The 25,981-nt window shown below is 39.3% G+C and overlaps 2 protein-coding genes across 5 annotated transcripts; both read right to left on the bottom strand.

Annotated features, from left to right (window-relative positions):
- Positions 1-72: 72 nt before the first annotated feature.
- Positions 73-3,625, bottom strand: Slob (Slowpoke binding protein). Of its 4 annotated transcripts, none has more exons than XM_069057679.1 (7): positions 3,149-3,625; positions 3,026-3,096; positions 1,963-2,148; positions 1,609-1,909; positions 1,077-1,555; positions 974-1,024; positions 73-910 (listed from the first exon to the last, which is right to left on the bottom strand). In XM_069057679.1, exons 1-6 carry the CDS (start codon positions 3,197-3,199, stop codon positions 985-987), a joined length of 1,128 nt encoding a protein of 375 aa, XP_068913780.1. In that variant the 5' UTR covers positions 3,200-3,625; the 3' UTR covers positions 73-910; positions 974-984. The 4 variants fall into 4 exon arrangements, with proteins under 4 accessions (XP_068913780.1, XP_068913777.1, XP_068913779.1 ...); XM_069057676.1 differs by lacking the exon at positions 974-1,024 and having other exon boundaries at positions 3,149-3,249; positions 3,327-3,624; XM_069057680.1 differs by having other exon boundaries at positions 814-905.
- A 130-nt stretch (positions 3,626-3,755) lies between these two features.
- Positions 3,756-18,168, bottom strand: LOC138138014 (frizzled-4-like). Its single transcript, XM_069057675.1, has 4 exons — positions 17,447-18,168; positions 16,622-16,896; positions 6,201-6,367; positions 3,756-5,259 (listed from the first exon to the last, which is right to left on the bottom strand). The coding sequence occupies exons 1-4, from the start codon at positions 18,008-18,010 to the stop codon at positions 4,679-4,681; spliced, it is 1,587 nt and encodes a 528-aa protein (XP_068913776.1). The 5' UTR covers positions 18,011-18,168; the 3' UTR covers positions 3,756-4,678.
- Positions 18,169-25,981: the final 7,813 nt, after the last annotated feature.

Genomic DNA, 25,981 nt, shown 5'->3' with positions numbered 1-25,981 from the left:
GCCTTAAGCACACACTTTTTTTTTTAATGTAGACAACTCCAAACATATAGATCGGAAATGAAACACGAGAAGCAACTTTGCGATTAGCTTTATTGGAGTAACAATAACCTACAATGTTCACTACACATGAAAGAAAGACTCGTTCACTAGTTAAATATTGCATTTGACATTATTCGTGTGATTGTCGTATAACAATTTCACATAAGTTTTACGCCCAAATTTGGCATAACCGAAGTGTTTGATTTGAAATTTGCGTCGTTTAAAGGTAGCGATCCTCGATCTACTTAATGGTAATCTAGAAAACAAAGAGATTTTCAAAATTGACGGTCACGTTGGGACGGTAATGGATATGTTTTCTGCCATAAAATATTGCCTTGTCTAGTCAGTCCTAAAGGACGGCCGCCACCTTATGCTAAGTGAAATAAGGTTTAGATCTACCTCTCTGAAGAGTGCAAAGCTCGGAGAAGTTTGATTGGATTGGTGGTACTTCTCGAGGTTTGACTCTTGAATACAGTGGTCTACGAACTAGTCCGGACATCAACGTAATTATTGCTATAGCTATTCTAATCGTTATTAAAATATGAAGTAGTGCTGAGAGTTTTTCACTTTTGATTATCCGTATGAAAATACATTTAGTAATATTCTTGTAATAACACAATAAATGAAGATGTTGGTCCAAAATTTGGCCACACAATAACATCCAATTAAAGCCTTGACACAGCACACAATTTGCGTAATTGAGAGGCATTTAAATGTTGATTATACTAACTATTCTACTCATTTAAATGCTACAATCGGGCAACGATTCTACTACCGATTATCACTGGCGTTGTTAGAATCACTGTCTTCGTTGTCTTCTTCTATTATATCTTCTAGACGCCTGTCTTCTATAATCACGACTACATCTTTTCTAGAATAAGACACAGTCTAAGTTTCTAATCGGTACGATCTAACCGGAAGGAAAAGATCTTACCAAACAAAACCTCATGCAAACCAAGGATCTAAATCATTTGAATAGTGCCGTCTGCATGCAAAAACTCTGTGTAAACATCAACTTTCCAAGATTGCAGTCTTACCGTCTTAAGGGTGAAGGTGGTACTGGATTCCTCACGACCTCCAACAGCTCGATCACTTCAGGCGACGACCTAACCTGAATGATGCTCGCTCCTCTGAGCTCCCTCAGCTCGACGCCTCTGAACAACTCGCAACAAACCAGCTCCTCCAGAGTCGGCGTCCTGCTACTCTGAAAGATGAGCCCCAAAGCGTCGGCCACTTTAGGCGCCCTCTCCAATTCCAGCTCTAGATGGGCTGGACTGGGGGGCTTGGGCAACTGGTATCCCGCCGTCATCTCGAAGAGCAAATACCCGAAAGCGAGAGTTTCGGGGGCGCTGGGGGCCCTAGGTAGAAGTCCCAAAAGCGGGTTTTCTAGGCCGGCGAGTCGCGCCACCCCGTTCTGTATGATCACGTTACCGGCGTGTAAATGATAAAAGGGGGGAAAGTAGCGGTTGCGTAGAAAGAGAAGGCCTTCGAGGATCTGGCGTCCCAAACACTGGACCTGGAACAGCAACGTCACCAGAGAAGGTTTTGAGGGGGAGAGCAGGGGAGTACCGTTCGCAAAGGCAAGCCTTCGCCTTTGTTGTTGTATTTTTTGTCGTAGTCTTCGTGCCAGGGACTGGCGTAAATTAGGTCCTTCAAACTGCCGGACGGATTCAAAGGGCTGATAAGGGCCGTCCCCGTGTCCCAGAACTCGATGTCGAGTACAGGATGGATGTAAGGGTGTTGCAAGCCGCGGAACAAGTCGAGGAGGGTATCGCGCGTGCCGGAGGTGGGGTTTAAGGGACACATGGACGGTAGGGGCACCAATGTGAGCAGCCTTTCGGCCCCGAGAGTCTTGTCCTGAACGGTAAACCTACAAAGTAACAAACTGGTAAGTATCGTCAGGAAGAATTTCGAGTTTTGTACCAGTGCTTGTCCGTTCTCGAGCCGATTTCCCCCAATTGCGTCTTGAGCTCGTACCTGTCATTATCGGAGAGATAGTGCTTGCAAGCTGTGAAAGCCCCATTTCGCACTTGTTTCTCTGTCCGGAACTTTTCATTGCCCGCGTCCGTATTTAAGGCGCTGTATTCGTGTTTGGGGGCTCCCGACGACCTGAAAAAGTTCAAAAATAATCGAGGTCGTGTGTGGGAAGGCTCAATTTTTAATCGCCCAATAATCGATAGCGAAGCGCCGGAATTTAATAATGCACGCCGCAGGGGCCGGAAGCGTTCTTGGCTAACGGCTTATCCCTCTCAGGCGATTAACTTTATTTATTTTTGAAATTTCCAAATCATTTACCGTCTGGAGAAAAAACCTCGAGCGAACGACTCGGTCCTTCCACCTTCACTCCGGTTCTCTGAGCTCTGGCTCCGGGTCCGAAAAGCTGCCCTTTTACTGGCGGCGGAAAGGGCGCAAGTGGAGAACTCGGAAGCGCTGTGAGCTCGACGAGGAGCTTTCTTTTTGCGACGCGAACTAGAGCGAGATGTGCGCTCTTGATAGAACCTTTCGTGACCGATCACCTGCGGTTCCTTTTCTTCCTCTTTCTTATTTATATTTTGGTAAAGATTGAACATGGTAGGAGCGCGGCATACACGTCGATACTGAGCTTGGGAGATTTTCTACGGCTTTAATGCTGTTACCAATAATTAACAAGTAATAAAACTTGAAGGGTTTCCTGACCCTAATTCTTATTCTGTTATTAATATAATAAAGAACAATAATATCTAGTTAGAAATTCAAAGACCGTCAAGAAACAATCTTTCATTCTAAACTGACGCTTTTCCTACTTGTGCAACACTACCACATTTTACGGTGTAAAAATTAGAATCCCATTGTCGTAATTCGTATGAAAATTATCTCGAAGTGCACTTTAATGACCTCATAAATCTTGAGAATAGTTTCAAGTTCATGAAGGTATTAAAGATAACAAAAGCGTGCGAGTGTAACCAGGAAAATCAATTGAATAGGTACTTTCAATTCATCAACTCACCTACACTTCCTTATCCAAAAGACAGCCAAAGCTAGAGCCCCCAGCCCTAGCACGACCATCGACGCCGAGACCTGTGCGACACCCCTTTATAAAAATTGCGTTCGATAATTCATGCAAACTCACCCAGGGATGGGTGTTGGACGCGTGTTGCGGTTTCTTGGGGGCCACTTTCATCTTGATGCATTTTTCGCAGGAACACGGGAGACATCCGGTGGGGAAGGCTTCTACATGGCGGCAGCAACAGGACAGCGATAAAGCGATTCGTTAACAACCGAATAAAATGAATTACACAAAAGCTCACTTGGAAAATCTAACACCGGAACTGAAATAAACGCCTGAAAACACGCAAATTGCAAGCACGCATGGTATCATAGTTGCCGTGGACGGAGCCAGTCGATAAACAAGAAGAGACGCGTGCGCACACGATTGGTGGGTCAGACGCACGGGAATTTAGGACAGGGAAATTACAGACGCCGGAAACTGGGTCACAGTCGCAGCTACGTCACAGGGTCGGGGTGCACTTGAAGGATGCCTCTCCCTTGACCACGGCGCATTCGCGAAAGTCGGTTGACGTAAATTAGTTTTGAACAGTATAATCTCTTACAACCCAATTCAAACGGTTAGATAAGGTGAACAATGGTGGCTTTCTAGGAACTGTAAAGTTTTTCCTATATCACACATTTTAGCGTTCCAAATAAAATCGGGTGACGCAGATAGGAAAAAAGATGGATTTGTTTCTAATTTTTCTTTACTAAGTATCTACAGACGCTCTAAAACACATATCACAATAAAACAATTTTACATTCTTAAAATTAAATAAATATAATTACAATAAGAATAAAGATCCATAAAAATGTATTAAAAATAAAAAAATTATCGAACATTCTATCCATGAAAATTCAGGCAATTAACTGAAGAGGTTTGCTTTTAGAAATTATCGTGAGATCACGATTTTGGCAGAACGAACCTTTCCAATTCTTTGACTGTATCTGAAGTATCTACAATACATAATGGCACTTTTACGTACATTTGTTATGAAATTTAAGGCACATTTACAAGGAATACGACATGTTTAAAATCGGAACGTGACAAGCGCGGCTACTAATTATTGAAATATTGAAGTCTATCTGGACCCTCTCCTATGACAATAAAGAGAAATCTAACTTCTTTATCTCTTATAAACATCCAAGAGGCTGAAGGCATTAACAATGATTGACGTACATGCACAGTAGGTAACGCAGGTAACTTCATTTCAACAAGCGACATGTTAAACTTGACAGCTGTCACTCTCACTGTTATCGAGAACATTTTGGCAATAACAGTTATTGAAACTCGAATGCGAGATTGCAACGTAAGGTACAAATCTGAATTTACACAAATTAGCAAATCATTTTCCCACAAATGACGCCAACCACAACTAGAGGTCCCGATGTCATCTGTCAACACCAACTGTTCGCCAGTTTGTTGTTTTACATCACACTACGACGTGTTATGGCAATCTACAAATTCCGGATAAATATTCAAAAATCGTGTTTTGACGGCGGTCGCAGATTTGATCACAGAATATGTACAAGAGTCAACTTCAAAGAGCTAAACAGATCAACTCCCGAAGTTCGCACGAACATGAGCTAATTACAAGTGCAACGAAACAACTTAGATGATGGTTTCGCCCCCGGTTCTGACGTGATGCACCCTAGGTTTCCTGTGAGGATGCGGTCGCGCCGAATGCCGACTGCTCGTGCTCAAGGTACTCGGAACGTTCGGAGGAACGTATCGCAGGACGGGCATCGTCGGCACCTTCACCGGAAGCTGTTTCCTGGGTCCTAGACGTCGCAACACCGCCCTCCAAGCGGTCACCGTTTTCATCGACCAAATCCAGAAGACGGTGCTCACACCGATAAAGAGCGACATTAAGTGACGCAGAAGGAAGGCCCACAACGCCGGCTTCTTCGCGCCTCTCAGCCACGACTCTCGGTTGGTGTACTCGTAGTAGATGCTGGCCATGACGCAGAACGTTGGAATCGCGTAGAGGGCGCAGACGGTACCGAGGAAGTCGCTCTCTTTGCGCGGCGTCGAGGCGGTCAGAGGGGCCGCGGCCGAGGGTCTAGGTCTGCGGATGACACACACACATCCCAAGACGAGGAAGAAAGTTCCCAGGAGGAAGTACGCGAAGTCGGGAATGAGAACGAGCGCCAAGAGCGTCGTCGAATTGCGGTTGCCGATGTAGCAGGTTCCTGCAAAACAGAACGAAACGTGAATTAAGGGAGACATTTTTTGAAGGTATTGGACCCGTCTGAGAATTTATTCGCGAGCAACAAGTCGTGAATAATGTGGCGCGCGATCCAGACAAAGCCAACCGAGATGGGGGCAGCTGTTTTGCATGCGGACCGATTCGCGCTTGTTACGAGCCGCGATGGTGACAGTCGAGTGGGCCGCGAATGCACCGCACCATTAATCACCGACACGACCAGCGACCCGCAAAATGTTCACCACGTAACAAGGGTCGACTTTGAAATGCTTAGTCTCGAGCTTCGACCGACTCGTTATCGAGATCCGAACCCGTCCGTTATAATTTGCTTTTCAACAAAGCACTGACCGACCGAAGAGGAGATGCGGCAACGTTTCTAATTTATTTCAGATTTCAATCGGTGCTTTTTATACAAACGAACCGGGAATGTACCTAAGCGGTGAAACTGGAAAACGTGGACGTGTAGGCGTTCCAGTAGTAAGCCGCAGGAAATCCATTAAACCAGAACACGCCAAATTTCCTGTGGGGGTGGTGTCGTTAAGCAGCGGGACTCTATCCGACTAACGAAGTGCCAGAAATGAATATTTGTCTTGTGCAGACAGTCGTCGGTCGTTTCTTAAATCAGACAAATTAGCCGTCACTTTTTCTTGGCATAACGTTCGAAATCCTGTCAAGGCCGCGGGGCATGAAATAAAGATTACTCCCGACGGCAAAAACGACGGACTCGCCGAACATGCGTTAAGACGACATATTCGACATTCCGCGCGATTTTCACCAGTGCCACTAATGGCTCTATCACGACAACAGGAAGCATTTCAAGAGGCGCGTTACAAAAACTAGTTCCACGATATTTCTCGGATCTGAGCCACTGGGGCAATCTCGACGAGGGTGCGCTTTTGGAATGATTTCGACTTTTCGACCACTCACCAGTCAGTTCGTCGGAGTCGACGTCCCTTCGTACCAGAGCGGCGACAGTCTGGGCCGCCGGCAGACCCCAAGCGCACACATGCAACACCGATCCGAGGCTCCTCAGCTTTTCCGGAGGCCACGAAAGTCCCACACGTGCGACCCACCAAGCGCATAAACAGACCCACCTGGAACAAAACACGTCATTAACAAATCAGAAAAACAACAGTTGCGGACAAAATTTCCCTAAAACATTTCAAAATTTCGAACATGAGTGGATTTCCAGAATGCAATGAATTTGTCAGTGGCCCTTGATGCGGACTAAAATGGTTATGTCGCACCATAATCTGAATCTTTAGATATAGTAAATTCGTTTTAATAAACAATTGTCAAAATGTTGTCAAGTTGGTAGACTTGCCAAAATGTCAAACCTAGTTATTTCATAAATAATCAATCTTGGAATCTCTGAGTGTCAGCCAAATTTCATCTACATATTTGACATGTGCAGGACTTGTTTAAATATAAAAGCATAAAATTCAAAATTGGCGAAGAATTTAAAGTTGAAGAATGGCTTCACGTAAAAGGGGTCAGTCAGTCGCTTCTTCAACGTGAAAAGATGGCAGTAGTTCGATACTGCAAAGAATTGGAGACGGAAAAACCATGAATGTCGATGAAAGAAATTTGCGAGAAAGCTGCTCATATTTTTGATGTAACCTATTTCCTAGTTTTTTCATTTTTCTAATATTAAGCTAGTTTCTGTCTTTTATCTTTCAATCCACATTTTATTTAACCGTTCACATTTCCCGATTTATTGGATTTCAAGTAAATATTCCGTACAAACCTTCATTTCTTCTTGCTAAGTTTGAAGACGCAACTCACTTTTCAGAATCATTAAACATCACGAAACATTGCTTTTGATGTGCAAGGTCTTAACAGATATCATTTTTCTGTACTTTCGTACCGGTCGCTGGATATGACATTATTATTGTGATTTGTGTGATTGCGATAGAAAAACGTCAAAGTGCAACATATACATAACCTCAATAAAAATCTAGTGTAAAAACCATTATATATCTGGTCCATAAATACAATATTCTGGGGTTTCTGGGGTGGTACAGTCCGGTATTTTAAGAATTTTTGACATTGACAATTGTTTATTAAAACGAATGGACTTTACAAGATATATGCCGTTCACGATTGTTTTAAACACGCAGGAGGCCACGATATTTTTTTGTTAGATTCAGTGTAATTCAATTATAACCTAAAATAGATTTATTATGCTAAATCACAATATTGCCAACTAAAATGTCAGATTTTCATAGACAGTCCGAATTTGAAACAATCGTGAACGGATAATACAAGTTATTTGAAAAAGTTGGAAATATCAGGCAATCAAATGAAATCCTGGCCTGGGAAGGCGTTGGAAACCGTCAATTGTTTGCTTTTTTAAAGTGTAATTGACAGATGTGATTAAAACATGTTGACAGCTAACCTAAAATTTATAAACAAAAAATCTTTCTTTTTTTTCTTTCTTTGGAATGTTTTACAGTAAAAATTGAATAACTAACGATGCCTATTCTAGAAAAAAATATGTAAGGGCACCCTTTGCTAAAAACAAGCATGTTCAATTATGTGCTGAGCTGATTAAACTTAAACATAAACAAATGTTATTCGTGTCAAACGGCGGGAAATTCAATCTTTACACCGTTCCAAATGGTTTAGTTTTTTCAACGCCAGATTTTTATTTGAACGTATGATACTTGTTTGTTTTAGTACATTGCTGCGGTTTTTGGCAGCAATATCCCTCCATCCACCTTTACATAAGGCTTCTGGGAAAAAATATATGTAATATTTATGCAATTCCAGATAATGCGGCGCCAGATTGACATAATTTCGGATAATACGGAGTATTTCATTTCAATTCTGGTTTCGGATAACCCGATTCCAGATAACCGAGCTTCTCCTGTAATTACATTTTGCGTGCTTCGGTTAGGTCACGATCTCATTTAACGTTTTTGATATTTAACACTGACAGATCTGTCCCCAAATAGTTGTTTATTTAACGAGTTCGTGTGTGATTTGGTCTTTTTTTGGCATGAGTGAAACGATAGTTTTAAAGGTCCACGAGTGCCAAAAAAAGCCCAAATTACACAAGAACGAGTTGAATACAACGTTTTTTTGTTCGACGAGCCCCCCAAAGGTTCCAAATCGCTGAAAATCTTTAAAATTAACTTGACGTTTCGTTTTGACAAGTTGTCAAATTTATCAAAATCCGTTCACACAGGAGAAAATTCTCAAATTCTGACAGTGTCGAACAAAAATAGTAGTTTATTTAATGAGTTCGTGCGTAAATTGGGCCTTTTTTGGCACGTGTTGGCCATTTTTAAAGACCCACGAGTGCCAAAAAAGGCCCAATTTACACACGAACGAGTTGAATACAACGTTTTTTTGTTCGACGAGCCCTTTAAAGGCTCCAAATCGATTAAAATCTTTAAAATTAGCTTGACGTTTCGTGTTGACAAGTTGTGACATTTATCAAAATCCGTTCACACAAGAGAAAATTCTCAAATTGTGACAGTGTCGAACAAAAAATATAATTACACCACTCAATTTTGTAAAATGTGAATTAGTAATGAACCCAGGTAGAATCAGATCTCTTATAATTTTTAGTTTCAACAAATTAATTATCTAGAAGGATATCTAGATTCGATAACGCGAGCCAAGCTATAATGTGCCAAATAAAAATGTGTGTAAAATAAATATGTAATTTGTTTTCGGTGTAAATTGTAGGTCACTTTTTTCTGCCGTTAGGTTAAAAAGTTGAGGTGTTTTTCAGGTGTGTGGTTATAGGGTGAAGTCGGTGATTTGTGATCTAACAGATGTGTCAAATTACATCCTTTCAACCATCAGAAAGGGGTTGAGTCTGTGTGACTCAACAGGTGAACCGATTCTCACAAATGATTTTACACACACGCCAACGAAAAAAAACATAGGTTGACGACACCGTTTCGGAAGCTGATAAAGCGCTTTCGCAGATGAACCATAAATGAATTAGTAAAAATCCTTATCGTACGACTATTAATCTGAGATCAAAAAATGCCGAATGATAAGACGATATCGTCTAATTCGAGTGGGTTCTCGATTGTCAGAGCGCTCCGGCAAAAAATATTACCCACGATAAGCGGCTTTTGGCGGCGCCGTTATCGTCCAATTAGGTTGATCTATGAAAATAAATAATAACCGATGCAGTTCCCGGCTCGACTTCCGTTAAAAATACACAAAGGTGTCAAACACATCGTTAGGTAAAGATAATTCAAGCAGCATCGGTCTCTCAAATATTTGAGTTGGCAGTCACCTGCCCTGTAGACAGGATTGTCTGTTGTTTGCTCGGCCACAACACGAGGGAAAGGGTTCCTACAATGGAAACGTGGCTGACGAGTCACTGAACCGACAACAAATTATTTGAATAAATAACACTCGAATTAGATGTACGGACGAGGCCGGTTAAGTGGACACCCGAAACGAGAAGAACATCGTCAGGGGAGGTGGTCGACTCTTCTTCGCGCTCGCTCTGCCGTGTCTTCGACAGATCGACGCTCGATTAATTCACCGGAACAGTTGTAACAAGCTTAAGCAATACGTAACAAATTAACCGTAATCCAATGATTAAAGTAATGGTTGTTATGAAACTCGAGATGAGCGTGCCTGAGTGCCGACCAAGCTGCGACGCGACTTGTATCTGCCCCAAGTGGACCATCTGAAGAACATAATGCGTACATCCGATCTGAAATTTATAAAACAACGCCGTCATTATAATTCTGCGATTCCAGAAATGGCATTCTGGTATGGCGCGGCATTCAAAACAGATCTCGCCGACGTTTAAAAGCAGATTTACGAGATACAGTTGGCCGGAGGGAGAGCAGCAGAACACGACCAAAACAAACGAGCTCGTCGAGTTAATAAGATGCCCCATTGTTCTGTGACGCAACGGCCAACTCGATCCGAACGTCTTCGGATTCTTACCTGACTCATTCTTAACTAGATTACGTTTACGGATAACGAACGCACGTTCGATCAGTCTGTCCTTCCTTGGGTGATTCCACGGATATTCGGCGGGGTGTTGACGTGTCACGGTACAGCGTCCAGGCTGCTCAACACATGGCCTCCTGCACTGGTCGGATTATTTTTTTTTCTCTCTTGTAAATATTTATTTTCACAGCCGGGCTCGACGTGATGCATGAATAGAAAACCGAGACGATTTTCTGCTCGATTTGGAAATTCCTAAAAGACACCGGAATGTCGGCTAATTTCCAGGTGGCGTTCCACCGGATCGAAAATATTACAACGTGGTGGTAGCGCCAACGCGTTCAAATATCAACGTTTTGCGTGTACGTACACTCGTTTACGAGCCATCGATTAGCTGTGAAAGCCATCGTAACAGCCACGGTAACGATTGGAAGTGGGAGCTCAAGAGGTTGTCAGGTTCACCGACGAACGAGATGACTCCGATGAATTCTGGCAGGGGCAGATGGTGCTTGTTAAGCTGGTCGTCTGATGGTAAATATTGAACTGTCAAAAAGAACGACCCTTTTCCAAACAGGACGGACGAGAAAATTGTTTACGGCGGTCCTATAACGGTGGCCATAAACGACCATTATACGGTAGGAGTTTTATGTCGGGGCCAAAATAAATAAGCGTATCGGACGGGTTTATATTGGGTATAAATATATTTTCTTAGACGATTTGAATTTTAATTTACCGATGGGGTTCTGCTCAGAGACACGAGATTCGGAAAATTATTTTGGGAGTGATAAAAACTAAATAAATATTTGACACAAACATGTTCCTATTAATAAGGAGTACATTTTGCTCAATTTGTAAATAACGGGTGTCTTTTTAAATTTGGCGTCGAAGTTGGCGTGGCAAAGTCAGTTGTGAACGCACCACCGGATTACAACTCTGATCAGCTATTTAAATCTAACCTCACTTTTTGCATGTTTTTACAGTTTGAAAAATCAGTGTTTTTAAGGCGAGTGGTTCATTCATAATCAATTCTACCAACTTCTACGCCAAATTTAAGAAAAAACACCTACAACAACTACGTTCACTTTCGTAGAATAAAAAAGGACAAAAAGCTGTTCAGGGCGCCGGGACACAAAAACCACGTTCACTTTCATTGATTGTTCATAGAGATATTTTCATATTTGATGGCGGAAACAAAAGACTGAGAAATGTCACAAATTTGTATTGTCAGTGTCAAATTTCTCAAAGACGTTCGTGATTTCGACAGAAATGCAGCAAACTGGCAATAAGAAAGTTATTCATCGTCGAACTAGAGAAATAATTTGTAATACGTTTGATTATTATATGAGAATAACTTTTCCTTTTGAAGCACTGACAAAAACTGGTTTCCTTAGAATTTGTTTTTTCAATCTATTTAGCGAAAATATAAATTTACCTAGACATTCCTTTTTACGGCGTTTATGAGAAATTTGACACTGACAATACATTTTTGTGACATTTCTCAGTCTTTTGTTTCCGCCACCAAATATGAAAATGCCTCTAACAGTTTGCAACTTTTGTTTACAGTAGATATTTGGGCTTCATTGTGAATTTGCATTTTATATAAATCCTCCGCGGTATCGCAGGAATAATAAAAACAATCTTTACATTTTGAAAGATTTGTTATTTACAACAACGATAAATAGGACGAGTGGTTCATTCACAATCGACTTTTCAATGCCAACTTCGATGCCCAATTAAAAAAACACGACAGTATAAATATAATCATGATGACTGATATTGTCGAATGCGAAATGCTGTCTCAGCTTTTCAAAAAACTGGTAAAAGCAAATGAAAATGTTTGGAGGTGCAGAAGATACGATGACTCTGAGACTTCTTAAATCGTTTTATGGCCATAACATAAAGTCATAAATTTGGCAATGATGGATATACGAGGGAAGGTTATATTTTATGGAAGTTACCTGTAAAGGTAAAAGGTAGAAGGGATGTGAATTCAGAGAAACACTATCGCACTTCCTAAGTAAATTACTGTTTCCATGAAGGCAAGAGGCATCAGTAGTCAGAATCCTATAAATTAGTGAAAGAACAATTCTGAGAAATCCATTGAACATCTGTTGGCAGAGATCGTCGTGCACCGTGTTTAGAGATTCGAACGGGGATCAGGAAGAGCAGAAGAGAATTTGGTTGACTTGCTATAGAAGTTTATCTAACTCTGGCCGTGTAATTATCGAAGATGCAGAGATCTAAAACTGGTGATAATTTTTTCGAATGCAGATTTGGTTGTCGCTGGAAAGTTGGAAGTCGACATTTGAAGATAATTAATAGCAAGGGCCGAAAAAAAGCCGACAGCTTCGTTTTGTTGATGGTATCGTGATGATAAACGAGCGGACGGTTTTGACACGTGATTGGTTCTCCCAGCGGGATCCTCGAACAGCACGAGGTAAACGTACTTGGGATCGGTACACGCATCGGAACCAATCTGCATTAAACAAGAATCCAATTAACAGTTGGAAAGACGAAAAAACGACGAGAACGCTTAACATAAAGGACACAACCGGCGGCCACAATGGAATCGGAGCCGCCGCCGCCGCCCAACAAAAGCCACAGCAACCGAGACATTTAAATAACGATGCTGCGGTCCACGGAAAGCTGCGTGAAAGAGATACGATCGGGGCCGGTCGACAACAAATCATTGTTAGAGACGCCACGGACAACCTGTTGAGAACGTACCTGCTTAACGCCTTGTTAAGGTTTGGGGGCAAAAAACCAACTATGAATATTTTACACTTGTTACGGGAAGGTCTTGGTGTTTTAAGTTTCAATGTATCGGAGAACGACTTTCTCCTCCGCTTCGTCTCGTTAATCGAACCGGCTGGAAAACCAAACAAGCCAATTGACGACGTTAATTCGCGTGCGAACCGTGCCATAATCATAATTATGGTGCGGCGAAGCGAGACTTTTCCGAGTGGCGCCCAACCGGGGGCCGCGAGATGTTCATTCACTCGCGCCGCCCCCGCCTACGAAAGTGTTCCTTCGAATCTTTCAATTTTCATCCACGACTCTTCGAACAAAAGCTCACTATTTAGTTTTACCGAAAAGATAGTATGTAACACCTAGTTTTTCTCAAAAAACTTTTAAATCGCCACCAGGTCAGGTCAAGTCACTTTAGTTTACTATTGTACTGATGCATATTATATTTTCAAATACATATTTACAAAATTTACGTGAAAAGGGGCAGGACATCGAGGGGATTTTATTTTATCATTACAAACATTTCTATCAATTAATTCCTTTGAATGCATAATTTCGCGCCCTGTGTAAAAGAGTTGATTTTGGTATTTAAGAGGCGGCAAGGATGGTGGCGCCCGTAGCGGGGGTCAGCACTAGGATATGCTAACTTGGTATTCAGTGACCTGCAGTAACCCAAGACACGTACAATAAATTCCCATTTTTAAAGAACAATCCGGCTAGTAATGGAGCACTAAACATGTCGATAGATTTCCATAAGACGTTTACAGCATACGTAACGACTTTAGTGCGTTTATAGCACGCAACTTGGGGATTTATTAACATTATAAAACTATTAAATACTCTGCCTCGTTGAACGATGGAATTTTATAGTGGCTTCGGTGGCGGAGACCAGACGGGAAAACGTCAAGTGTGAAAGTCAAATTTTGAATTTAAAAAAAAAATTCGTGAGCGTTAATAAATCAAATCAAAACAAATGTTACCAACTGACAATTTACTGACTTATCTATTTCTGTTGTTACAACTAAAAAAAAACATTGCTATCAAAGAAACGGCAGCAAACAAGATAGTGAAGTCAAATTACAGTCATGAAAAAGTTGAATTATTACAAAAAAAACATGACGAAAATTGAGGCCTTCCTTGTTCAAAAGTAACTCACTAAACGCTCAAGGAATAGTAAACAGTTCTCTACAGGATGTGTAGCGTTAGTTCTGATTTGTATTTCATTGTTTTCAATTAAACTGTGTGTTCGTTGAATTTCAATTGGTCTAGGCAAAATTTGTACGATTTTAGAACCATTAAATAATTTAAATAAAAAATGTATAAAAAGAAACTTGAGACGAATTAATCTCTTCTAGCTAATCAGGCTCATAAATACTTATGTAATTAGAAGCATGGAAAATAAGAGTAGAAGATATTATGTAACGGCGTTGGAATATTTCACAATGAATGAATTTATGCATTATGCTTGCTGTCCACTCCCTAATATAAATTTTCCAAAATTGTGTGACGCGAGTTGTATTTTGAGGAAAAAATCTAAAATCACAAGTATTTTTTATTGTATCGGCTGTTCATTAAAATTTATCCTCACAGTTGCCGTTGAAGAATCCATTGTGAACGCACCACTCGTCAGTCTGCAGAGTAAAAACACAAACAACGCAAAAATGAGGTTAGATTTAAACAGCTGATCCGTGACCGTGATCTGTAATCCGCGGTGTGTCCACAATCGCCTCTTCAAGGCCTACTTTGGGGATAAATTTAAATGAACATCTGATATAAAACGCAACTACATATACTCATTCAATTAATGTACGTAAATGTAAACGTGTAACTCGCAAACGTACGCACGTACTGTGTGTGGCACTTAAGATGAAGCCCGTTCGATATTTTCTGTATTTTTTGGAGTAGAAATTTGAATCTTGACAAGTTACATCAATAATTGAAGTATACTTCGTCCAGCGAGAGATTGGGAGATTTTAAATTGTATTAAATTAACGCAACACTACAAAATGCACTAGAATACATTAATTAGAGCACAATTTCAGGGCAAAAATGTTACTGCTTGAAGGATATATTTCAAATTTTACATGCGCTAGGTACTACCGTGTGAACAACAATTACTGATTGAGTTGGCAATAAATTCTGGTGACTTTTATGTCATGTTCCAACGAGAAAACCATTTTATTAATAAAAGAATACAAAAACCAAGACGTTTAAATATGAAATGTATACCAGCTGTCAATAGTGTCAATAAAACAAACCGAAATATATGCCGTTCACGATTATTTTAAACACGCAGGAGGCCACGATATTTTTTTGTTAGATTGGCGTCAGGTCCTGTCATATGACGTTTCGTTATTAAATATTCGTCTTGTTGTCAATTCCCTAATTGAATCAGTGTAATTCAATTATAACCTAAATCACAATATTGCCAACTAAAATGTCAGATTTTCATAGACAGTCCGAATTTGAAATAATCGTGAACGGATAATAGGTACAATTCAGTCTTGAAAATTTCATGTAAAATTTTTTATTGCCAACTGAAACAGTTATTGTTGCTCACCCTGTACTTTCGCTACGTAGAATTTAGTGATTTTTATGCCAACCAATCTCTCGCTGGAGAAACTGTAGGTACTCAATTCATTTGTAAATTGGAAACCCAGCCAACTGCCACCTCGCGAAAGGGCCAATTTTCAAGTTTTTGTTTGGCGTTTAGAATTTACAGTGGCTACACCAACCAAATAAAACTATGGTGTTTTCATGTAACTCTGTCTTGTATTGTAACTGTGTGTACTGTAGTTTGTAGTATACCTACGTCAGTTAACAGTTATTCTCGATATTTATTGGTTATAATGAAGTTAAAACGAGGTACAAGAGTAACGAATTGAAATACTCATTTAATTGTTGGTGTAAACAGGAGCGAATCCATTATTTAAAATTTTTTGGGTGTGCTCTTTTCGTGTCAGCTAGAACATGACTTCGCACACAAAAGGGAAACTTCAAAGCTCCACACCGATTTCTGTGGTTGTCGCCCGTGAAATTCTGGATCTTTTTGTGTGAGCGTCTCCACTAAGGAGCTTATCCTAATCCATGATCCATTGGACACCTGTAAGAATTTTTTAGCAACGGCTGCCTCTTCGTTTCCCGGGGCGTCGTGATAGGTAACAAGTTAATTACCATAAAATAGCTCGAAAGTTTTTGACGAGACAATCGAAGAGCATCGGACTGTAATGTCCCATCGCCATTAAATATTTAATTTAGTGTAGCAGGCAATTAGTGTGGTTGTGTAAATAAACAGTCCGGCTGGGGTCCATAAGGCATAAATTACACGAATTATTAATATTTCTTTTTTGGTAACGACCACTCCGGGCCCCGGTTGTAAATTACGGCGGAACGGCCTGTCATAGCAGTCTGGCAGGTAGGAAAGAAGGATCGCGAGAGCGAGAGGGGCCCTTCGCGGCCATTACATCGTCAAACTATGCATTCGGAATGTAATTTCAATCTCGTTGGTTCATCGGAGATTTAAGGGGACACAGCTCGGGTTTAATCGAACGGCAAGCGCGGAACTTCACGGTGCCGGCGTACCATGAAATTTGCATGAAATTAAAATTAATTTCCAATTATCGCAAGGAGACTGTCCCGTAAGCGGTGTTCTCAATCATTCTACTCACCAGGCGTTGGCCGCCATTCCAAAATAGTAGATCAGAAGGAAGACGAAGGCGCAGTTCACGTTGGAGAGACCGTCTTCGGGGGTTCCACCATTCGGGCAATACGACGACATGCGCCCGGAGAACATCCTCAAGGCCCAACCGGCGCTCACCATGCAGTAGCACAGGGCCAGACTTATCAAAGGGCGAGCTTTGACGCGCCCTCCACCAATTGTGAGGGTCAAAGCTGAAGCCAAACTGATCACGAAGCAGATCATCGCCCAGACAGTCACCCACACCTAAAATTCAACAAAATATGACAGATGTCAAAAATTACTATTACGGAAGTGGTTCCAGACACGACGAATCCGGACTAAACTGTCAACGGATGAAGGCAGATAGAAGCTCCCAAAAACCCAATTATTTAACAAATCAATAATTGGATTTTTATAATTTTGATTGCCGAACAAAACAGATTCATCTCGAATTAAAGAAAAATCACGAAAATTGCTTCCGTTAAATGCATTAATGAAAAAATTACAAAGAAGAAAAACACAAGAACGACAAATGTCAATGGGTACAATTGACACACAGCACGATCTGTGTCTAAAGTAACACAAAAAAAAAAGATCCATAGCCAACTCGAAGTGAAAATTTAAATGGTCATTCGTGATTTTTTTTTGTGTTAATTCTTATCTGAGCCAGAAGCGCCGATACCTGTGCCTGGAACCGACCCTGTTCCGCCTATGCCGTCAAAATTACATCGATCCATCCGGAGGCAATTCTTTCGCATCTCTGAATTTCCGTGTCCTATTATTAGTTATTGTTGAAAAAAAAAGGGTTACTAACCTCTGCAAAATTCTTCTCTGAATCGTCGAACATGACGTTAGTGTCACAGGAGGGCACGCAGATCCCTCTCTCGTTTCGCACATAGTTCCTGCCACAGTCGAACTTCTGGACGGCGGGGTCCACCGGCGCCGTGATGTCGATGCCCTTGTCCTTCGGTCCTTCCATGCACATGTGCTCGTGGTTATTTTCGAGTGGAAATCTGGAGCAGTTGAGAGCCTCCGGCCACGAGAAGCCGAAGCCCTTCAGCACGGGATAGCACCTGGAGCGCACGTTTTCGCACAAGCCGCGGCACGGTCCGATGGGGTTGGCCACCTTCTCCGTACACATGGGCACGTACACCGAGCACAAAAACAGCTTCAGCTGGGAGCTGCATCCGTACTGGATCAGAGGAGAGAAAGACTTGAGGGTGTAGTCGGCCTCCTGCTGCAGGTCGTTGCCGCCGAGATTGGGCATCCCCGTCATGTTGTAGCCGAGTCCGGTGCACATCTCCACGCGGATGGGCTCGCATGTCCGCAGAAGCGGTTCGGCCCTTCCGATGGCGAACAAAAACAATACGAAGAACATTTGGAAGTCGCGCACTTTACACTCTCCTCACAACCGCGGTCTCCGACGGATTGAATTTTGAAATCGTGTGTTTAGCTAGGTAGACAGGGGACTGTGGAATGTTGTCGTGCCGAGAGGTGGGCCGAGAACGTCCGAGATTCAACGACCATTCAAATGAGTCTCGAGAGCGTTCCAGGCGAGCTCTTGGAGGAGAGGCGAAGCTATTTCGGACGGACGAACCGGATATAACACATGCTTTAAAGTGGTGTGTTGTAGTCTTTCGAGCACCTTGCGCTTATAAACATTTCACTCGTTGTTTACCTTACATTTAACGCCACCAGATAACGCGCTCCTATATTAATTATGCCTATTTGTTGAGTGGAACGAATCGCACCCGAGGAATGTGGAAATTATCTAAATATCTTGTTTCCATTATTTTTTTTTAATGACAACTTTATATTTTCAAATAGAAGATCCAAATAAAAATACACATTTGACATTTCTTAGTTATTATATAGTTCATTATTAATTTGTATAAAAATTTTCAAAATAAAAATTTTAAAAATGATTAGTCAACAGTGTATAGATTTATCAACAAGAAATTACTCCCTAGGATTTAGGGATATTCGTTACTATACTGTATAGGTTGCCATAAATTTGGTTAGGTTGGAGGCTATGAGCTATGTGGTTTCTGGTGACAAACAAAAAGATATCGTAACCATGTCAAAAATGTAAGGCATCGAATTCGTTGTAACAGTTGCAAATGGCTAATTTCTCGGTAACTGTTAAAAATGTTTTTTCGTTTCACAATCAGTTTCTTGGGGCATATTTAGTTGGACTTGTCCAACGAATCACTTAGTAATTGATAGTAACTAACCTTAGGCTTTGAAAATTGAACATGAAAAACGTAATTTCCCTAAAAGTTCGAATTCTAGGCTAGGGAGTAATTTCTTGGTATAACATTACTTTACATTTTTGTTGAAATGTTAACCAAAGAACTTTAAAATTACTAATTTACCAGCAAAATGGCTAATTGGCTACCATAGGTATAATACTGCCAACCTAAATTTGAACTTTCGGGGCCAACTGCGTCGACAACCATTTTGAAATCTAATGTAAATAGTGTGGATTCGGATTGGAAATGACATAAAAATCTTCTAAAAGTAGAACCGAGTATAAGTAGCCACATTGTGACCCTTTTTTGCATTTTGCATTTTCTTCCCTCAATTGCAAAAGGTTCTAGAAGAAGAAGACAAAATAGAAAACCTTGTCCACAAACATTGTGACCTTCACCTGAAATATAGTGACCTTGTCCAGAAAGTGGCCATCACTGAATTCGCAGAACATGCGAAACAAAATTGATTTGATGATATTCCCAGCTGGGCATCTGCAAAATATGAACTAACTATTTAGAAGCAAACATGAGAGTCAGATGGTTTTTGCTAGAAAACGATCTACAGAAACAAACTGTTAGTTTGGAAGAGATGAACTTTCTAGCTTTAAGGTTGAACGTTTTTCAAACTTTTAATTTTATAATCGTAAATTAACAACTACGGTGTTATAATAAAACAGTTTCTAAATTTTCTAAAAAAATCCCGCTGTAAATCCAATACTTTTTCTGTTGAGCCTTGATTAAAGTGGTGATTGTAGCACTCATCGGTTAAATCAGCAGTTTTTAATCAGTGGTAGGTAGGTGAAATGTTGTCCAGTGGTTGTCAACGAAATGAGTGAGAAAAAAATTAAAATATGAATAGAATCACTGCAAGTCGATTCTCGTTACAATTACATAATAACCGTTTCGTATTCACTTTCCGACCGGGCCATCAAGTTCTTGGTAGCATATTACAAACATTTGTTTTCTTAAAGAACAAATAGAGAACCATTGATTGGGTTAGCGAATGCGTCCATCTATTAAAATCTGACTTCACTCGCACTTCTTGTTCCTGCTGTAGTCGCGCAATTTTGAAAATTGTCCAATCAACGTGCAATGGTACTTAAAGTCTGTCTCAATTCTAAATTTCCACCAACACTGCATTCTACGATGGAAATACAATCGGCAACACTGTTTGGTGAAAAATTGTATTTGTTAGGTTATCTGTCAATTTCCGTTTTTAAAACTCAAAATTTTAGAATAAAGGAAAAGAACGAAAACCTTTTTTAAAATGCAGCTAGTGAGTAGGTAGAAAATCAAATTCTAAAAACAAAATAAACTTATGAACTAATTTTAATGTTTTCGAATCATGTTTATAAAATAATTATATTGCCAACTTTGGTTAAAGAATCCCCGGTTTAGAAATATTTTTATTTTGCCAACATAATTCAACAGGTGGTGGAAACTAGAATTGAGACAGACTTTATATTATAATTCAGAATAAATGGCATCGCGGTAGGCGTTGGAAATTCAAATTTACGTTGGCAGCAAGACCCCTGCTAATAATACCCTAGTTTCAATGCTGTTGGTAACCTTCGCTTTTAATTTGGCCTTGATATTATCATTGGAATCGTTTTGTGTTTATTTTCTTGTTATAAGTATTTGGAATTTCCTTGTTTCATTTATGAAAAGTGTATTATTTGGCTGGGGGTTATCTCTGCTGTGGGTGAAAACCATGTCAAAATTATGTAACGCATAACCTCAGAATAAAGTAATGACGGTTTCACATGTTTACTAAATTTAAAATAAAATGAAAAAAAAAACAAAAGTGATAAAATTAACTTACAAAGAGCTAAAATAAATTTTAAATATTAATTAGGTCATTGCTTGGCAGTCAACGGAGCTCAATTTGAACATTTGGTTTAGTATTGATAGCCTTTTGTTATTGTAAAAGTTTTTGTGTTCAACTTTTTTTTATTAAGCTCTTAATAAAATAATTTTTTTACTTGTCAAATTTCCATGGCATTCTTAACCAAAAATGATGATTCAATTTCATTATTTAGTAAATATATTTTTCCTACTACGTATCTAGAAAGTTTCATCTACTGCCCTAGCAACACACTTGTAATCGAAAGTGAATCCTATCTTGCGTGTGGTTGCTAGCTACGAAAGTAAAATACTTACGCGACTAGGAGATTCCTTACGGGACGAGGAGAATTTATTTTATTTTGTGACAATTTCGATTGAGGTACCCAAATCATTAAATAGAAAACAGCAACACATTTTATAATAATATGTAGTTTAATTAGTCCAATTGAATACAACAAAGGAAAATTAATCTACTTATTCACATTTATTGTGATTTATGAATTGTTGGAAAGTTAGGTTATATCGCTCACCCGACTTGACAGGCGACAATGAGCCTAACATAATTCCAGCGGCTCTTTCAATTCCGTCACATTCCATATTTTGCGGGAAGACTTGTTGCATAAATACCAATAACCGCAAACTATCAAACTAACATTACTACGAATTACACGCACTTACACAATTCACGCCGTTTGAAGACGAAAAATAAAATGTTTGTAAAAGCTGTTGCTATGGTTTTTACTTCCAAGATCCAAGGATGGTCGCGATACGGCACGATTTTTGCTATTTTTTTTTTAACATTATAAAATGTTGGTGCTTCGTAGTAGGAAAAATTTAATACAATACACGATGCGTAAGTTTCTTCTTTCACCGCGGAGGTTTCACGGCCCTCGGCTGTCGCCTCGGGTCTTGAACTACCTCCTTGGCAAAAAAAGTTCACTTACGCATCTGGTAATGTAAATAACTATTTTTTAATTATTTATTTTTTTATTTATTCTTTTTTTCCCCATAATGGCAAAACTGTATTTATGAATACAGAAAGAGGCGCTTGTTTGAAAATCATACAAAAAATGTATGGGTGCTATTTAAAAAACCAAAGTTGGTTGCCATAGCAACGAAACAAAAGAAGATAGGAACAAACTAGAAAGACCAGATGATGCAGGATAATACACCAATCAACATTTATATTAAACATTTTTTCATAAATTGTCAAATTAAAAAGTTACAGTCAATATTTAATACTTTTGTTCCACCCTGTATATTTATTAATTCAACTAAAATCAAGCATGCAACGTGCGTTCAAAAAAATGTGTGGTCAAGTGAACTAGTGCTTGTTTTGTTTCCGTTAACGAATGGAGTAGCTTCATCAGCGATAATCAAATATTTAACGTAGAATTCTTTTTATGTTATGAAATGTTGCAATTTGACTAAAGTTGGCATTTACCTGAAACAGTGCAACATTGCAAAGTTAAGTGTTTAAGGAACTGAATCCAAAAAAATGAACAATTTTTTGCACAATTGAATACATACATATTTGCAAAACAAAAAGGAGAAGTAGAAAAGAAACATAAGTAAATCCAACTCGAGAAGAAAAGAAAAAGTGTGTAAACCTTTTAATCTCTGCATGCGACGTTGCCGAACTTGGATATTATCGAGAAGTGATTGTATTTAGAATATAGTCGGCAACGATTCGTATAATTTATAATTATTTCAAAGTTATGTTCAAGTAAGTAAACAGCAACATTATTTTCCATCAATTTTTATGCATTTTATAAGATTTAAACAATATTATCAGTCGTTGCAATTTCTACCTTAAATTTTGTGATAATATGAATAATAATTACACGGAAACAAGACGTCAGATTTGATTTAAAAACAAATTTTAAATTCATTGGATTTTCCTGGATAACATAATAAAATCTAGATTTTTATTTTGGGATAGGTATGTGCAGTGATCAATCAACCTACTTTTAGATGTTAGCTAAAATGATCAAAGCCGTTAGTTGTATTATTGAAATTTTAGAATTTTTGTGTAGGTACAGTAGGAAGTGTTATCTTTTTGTAATTGTTTTTTTTTTAAATTTGAAAAGTTGTTTGATTTAAATTATACAAACAATATACTCGTAGCCTATACGGTTTCCACGAACAAATAATTTTAATTGATATGAAAAGGTCACGGTCATCAGCAACTGTGTGTTAATTAAACTAAAGTCTTTTGGTAGTGATTATCTTTTTACATTCAAAAAAATTACAACGTAAAAACTTACCTGTTATCTGCTATTATTGGTTATTATCTTTTCTAATTTTTTTTTTGTTCCACCTGTATAATTTAGACATTACGGACTCGAGTATGTGGTTAAAAATGCTCATCGTTCATCAGTCACGAAGAATCTTTTGGGAAAGCAGCAATAAAATTGAATTCGAAATATGTAGCAGTAGTAGAAGAAAACAATGACGTCAGGGAGTTTATTTTTAAGTTTTTAAAATATAATTGCTTCTGTTACGTTAACACAGCTTTCTTTGATGTCCAGAATGAAAAATCGATTAGGTATTTCAGAGAAAACACTGAATCTAATGTAAGTATTTCCCTCCTGTGAGCACGTGATCAATTCGTCGAAAATCGCATCTCCACGGGACGGCGATGGGGTCATCATCATCACAACGCGGCCTGGTTGTTTCTGGAAATTTTTTATGGTCGATTCGCCATCTTGGCGGGGATCAAAGCGGCGACTGTTTGTTTAAAAAGTCTGAAGAGGTGTTGTCGGTGTTATACCGCATGATATATGCCCCCTTTGTGGAGGCCGAATAAATGCGTAACGCGATCCGTTTACCGAAATTTCCCAACAAAAGACCGTTTCGTAAAATAAACAAAAATGCACGTCGGTCTTGTCCCGGGGGCTCGATTAAAAAGGTACCGCCAGCTTTCGGCCGTCCCTCGGCTTGTTTGGACAAGCCCATAACTACCATACATCAACATAGAGTCGGTTTAAAAAAAAACTAACTTTAATCATGATTTATAAAACAAATATACAGTCGACAATTTGCATACTTCTCGGTTATAATAAGGCAAGAGGACCCGCCTCCCATCGCATACCTGCAGCAATACACAAATAAATAACGAGATAAGTTGAAAACTCGTTAACTCCGGTGTTATTATTCTTTGTTGACATACAAATTATACGTTACAGAACGGACACTCCCCTTTGGGCCGTAGGATATCGACCCCGCTCGGCCCCTCTAAATGCTCGCCCATCCGACGGACCACACAGCATTTTTGTCTGGAAAATCGGTTCAGGAGCCATCATCGAGCGCATCACTAATTGCGCCCCATCAACGTCCAACGCTCACAATGCAGGAAAAATGCCGAACATGCAAATTGCCGACGTGTTTTCGATAGGCATCAGATCTGGTACATGACATGTGTGTCGAAAAACAAAACGAATCGAGTGATGTCATCTATGAATTCTGAAAGCTTCGATAAGCGAGGTTTTCTCATTCGAAAAAAATCTGAAATGTTCGCTTGGCTTTCGGGAACAGTTACAGATAACTGCCATAATAAATCGTGAGAAAACTCCCAGGTGAAAGAGCACCGATTGGAGAAAAATCGACGAACCTCCGTGATTAGAGAATTTTTAATTCGATTTTATCATAAGCGGACGGTTAGCGTGTTCAACTGCATGGATTTCGGTTAATTTATGTTTTTTATTTACATGAATAATACATGATTTTATGTTCGACAGGAATTACTAAAAAAAGTTCAACAACCTGAATTCCAGGAATTTTTACATATTTTCAAAATGATCGAGTGTTTACTTATAACATGTGATGAGGGTACATTAGATGCTTGAAGGTCGTGTCGGCAAAAAAATTCACTGCCGACTCGAACTACAATAAAGACATTTAAAATGCATTCACGTTGTTTTGGCATAATGGGAGGTCATGGGAATTTTGCATTTAATTTGGTAGTAACCTGTCTGTTGAATTAGATTATTTTTTTCTAAGTTTGAGGTTATAAATAGCGTCAATGTCTAGTGCATTGTTGGCAGTCTTACTAGTTTGCAATAGAAGAATACTCAGACATCGCGGGAAATTCAGGCACTTTAGTGACGGAAATCAAACAGTGTGTCCAACGTTAAAAAAATAAATCATTATGCAAAAACAACGTGAACGGAATAATTTAAAAAACTATTTAATAAACAGTTTTCAATAGCATCTAAGTCTACAAAATTTCAGCATTCATACTCATATCCTGTTAGCAAGACGGAACCGGTTCCTGTGCGTTAAGAAATTAATTACATTTAGTAGAAGTGTTGCATTCGACGAGCCGCCACTGGTAGGTACAAATGGAAAATTAAATCCACGCTAGAGTAAACAGGCTAATGATCACAAGAGATTATTTTAGCTTTATTTGATTTACTCAAATCCATAACGCCCTATTTATTTACAGTGTTTTTCTTTTGCTTTTCTCCTTTTGTCAATTGTGTTTCACAATGTCTTAAATGATTTTCCCACTTATTTTGCTAGTAAGCGATGATTTTTAGAACAAATTCCTTTTTTGTCAAATATATTTCTCGATTTGTCAATTAACTTTCACGTTGCAATAATTACAGTTAATATAATTACAATTGATATGGATCATCGTCAGAGACGAAGGAATAATAAAATAAGTGATGAAATACGTGGGTTGATAATAAATTCCATGAATAACGGTACAACAGCAAATAATGTAGGGCACCAATTTAATGTACTACCAAACACAGTGAGGAAAATTTATTCCACATACAGAAGGACTCAAAATACTACCAAAAAAAGTGCTGGGCATCGACAACAAAAACTATCTGATGCTCAAAAGGAACAGATTTGTGACTGGGTGGATGAAGATTGCTCCTTAACTCTTCAGCAACTGAAAACAAAGTGTTTAATCCAGTGGCCAAATATTAATCAAATTTCATTATCTACAGTCAACAGAGCCGTTCAGAATTTTCATTATTCAGTTAAAAGAATTTCATTCGTTCCTGAGAGAAGAAACACACCTGATACCATTCAAGCTCGCTTTGATTATGCAGTTCAGTATAATAGAATTATGCTTGAAAGGGATAAAATTTTCTTCATTGATGAGTATGGAATTCAAGTAAATTCTCGAGTTTCATATGGAAGATCAGTAAGAAATACACGAGCATCGAAAGTTAAAGCTCAACTAAGAGGACGCAACTATTCCATTGCTGCAGCGATGAATGACAATTCTTTATATT

This window comes from Tenebrio molitor, chromosome 9 (genome assembly GCF_963966145.1).
Source record: "Tenebrio molitor chromosome 9, icTenMoli1.1, whole genome shotgun sequence".
NCBI classification, from domain to species: Eukaryota; Metazoa; Arthropoda; class Insecta; order Coleoptera; family Tenebrionidae; genus Tenebrio; species Tenebrio molitor.
Note: the sequence above shows the minus strand (reverse complement) of the source record. Positions and strands in the feature narration are given on the sequence as shown.

Excerpts from the sequence above, each read along its gene's own strand:
- Slob (XM_069057676.1), bottom strand. The coding sequence starts at position 3,199 with ATGAAAGTGGCCCCCAAGAAACCGCAACACGCGTCCAACACCCATCCC. Across the intron at positions 1,910-1,962 it reads TCGAGAACGGACAAGCACTG|GTTTACCGTTCAGGACAAGA; the intron begins GTACAAAACTCG and ends GTTACTTTGTAG. Across the intron at positions 1,556-1,608 it reads AAGGCTTGCCTTTGCGAACG|GTCCAGTGTTTGGGACGCCA; the intron begins GTACTCCCCTGC and ends TTGCTGTTCCAG.
- LOC138138014 (XM_069057675.1), bottom strand. The coding sequence starts at position 18,010 with ATGTTCTTCGTATTGTTTTTGTTCGCCATCGGAAGGGCCGAACCGCTT. Across the intron at positions 16,897-17,446 it reads CAGAGAAGAATTTTGCAGAG|GTGTGGGTGACTGTCTGGGC; the intron begins GTTAGTAACCCT and ends GTTGAATTTTAG. Across the intron at positions 5,260-6,200 it reads CGACTCCGACGAACTGACTG|GAACCTGCTACATCGGCAAC; the intron begins GTGAGTGGTCGA and ends TCTGTTTTGCAG.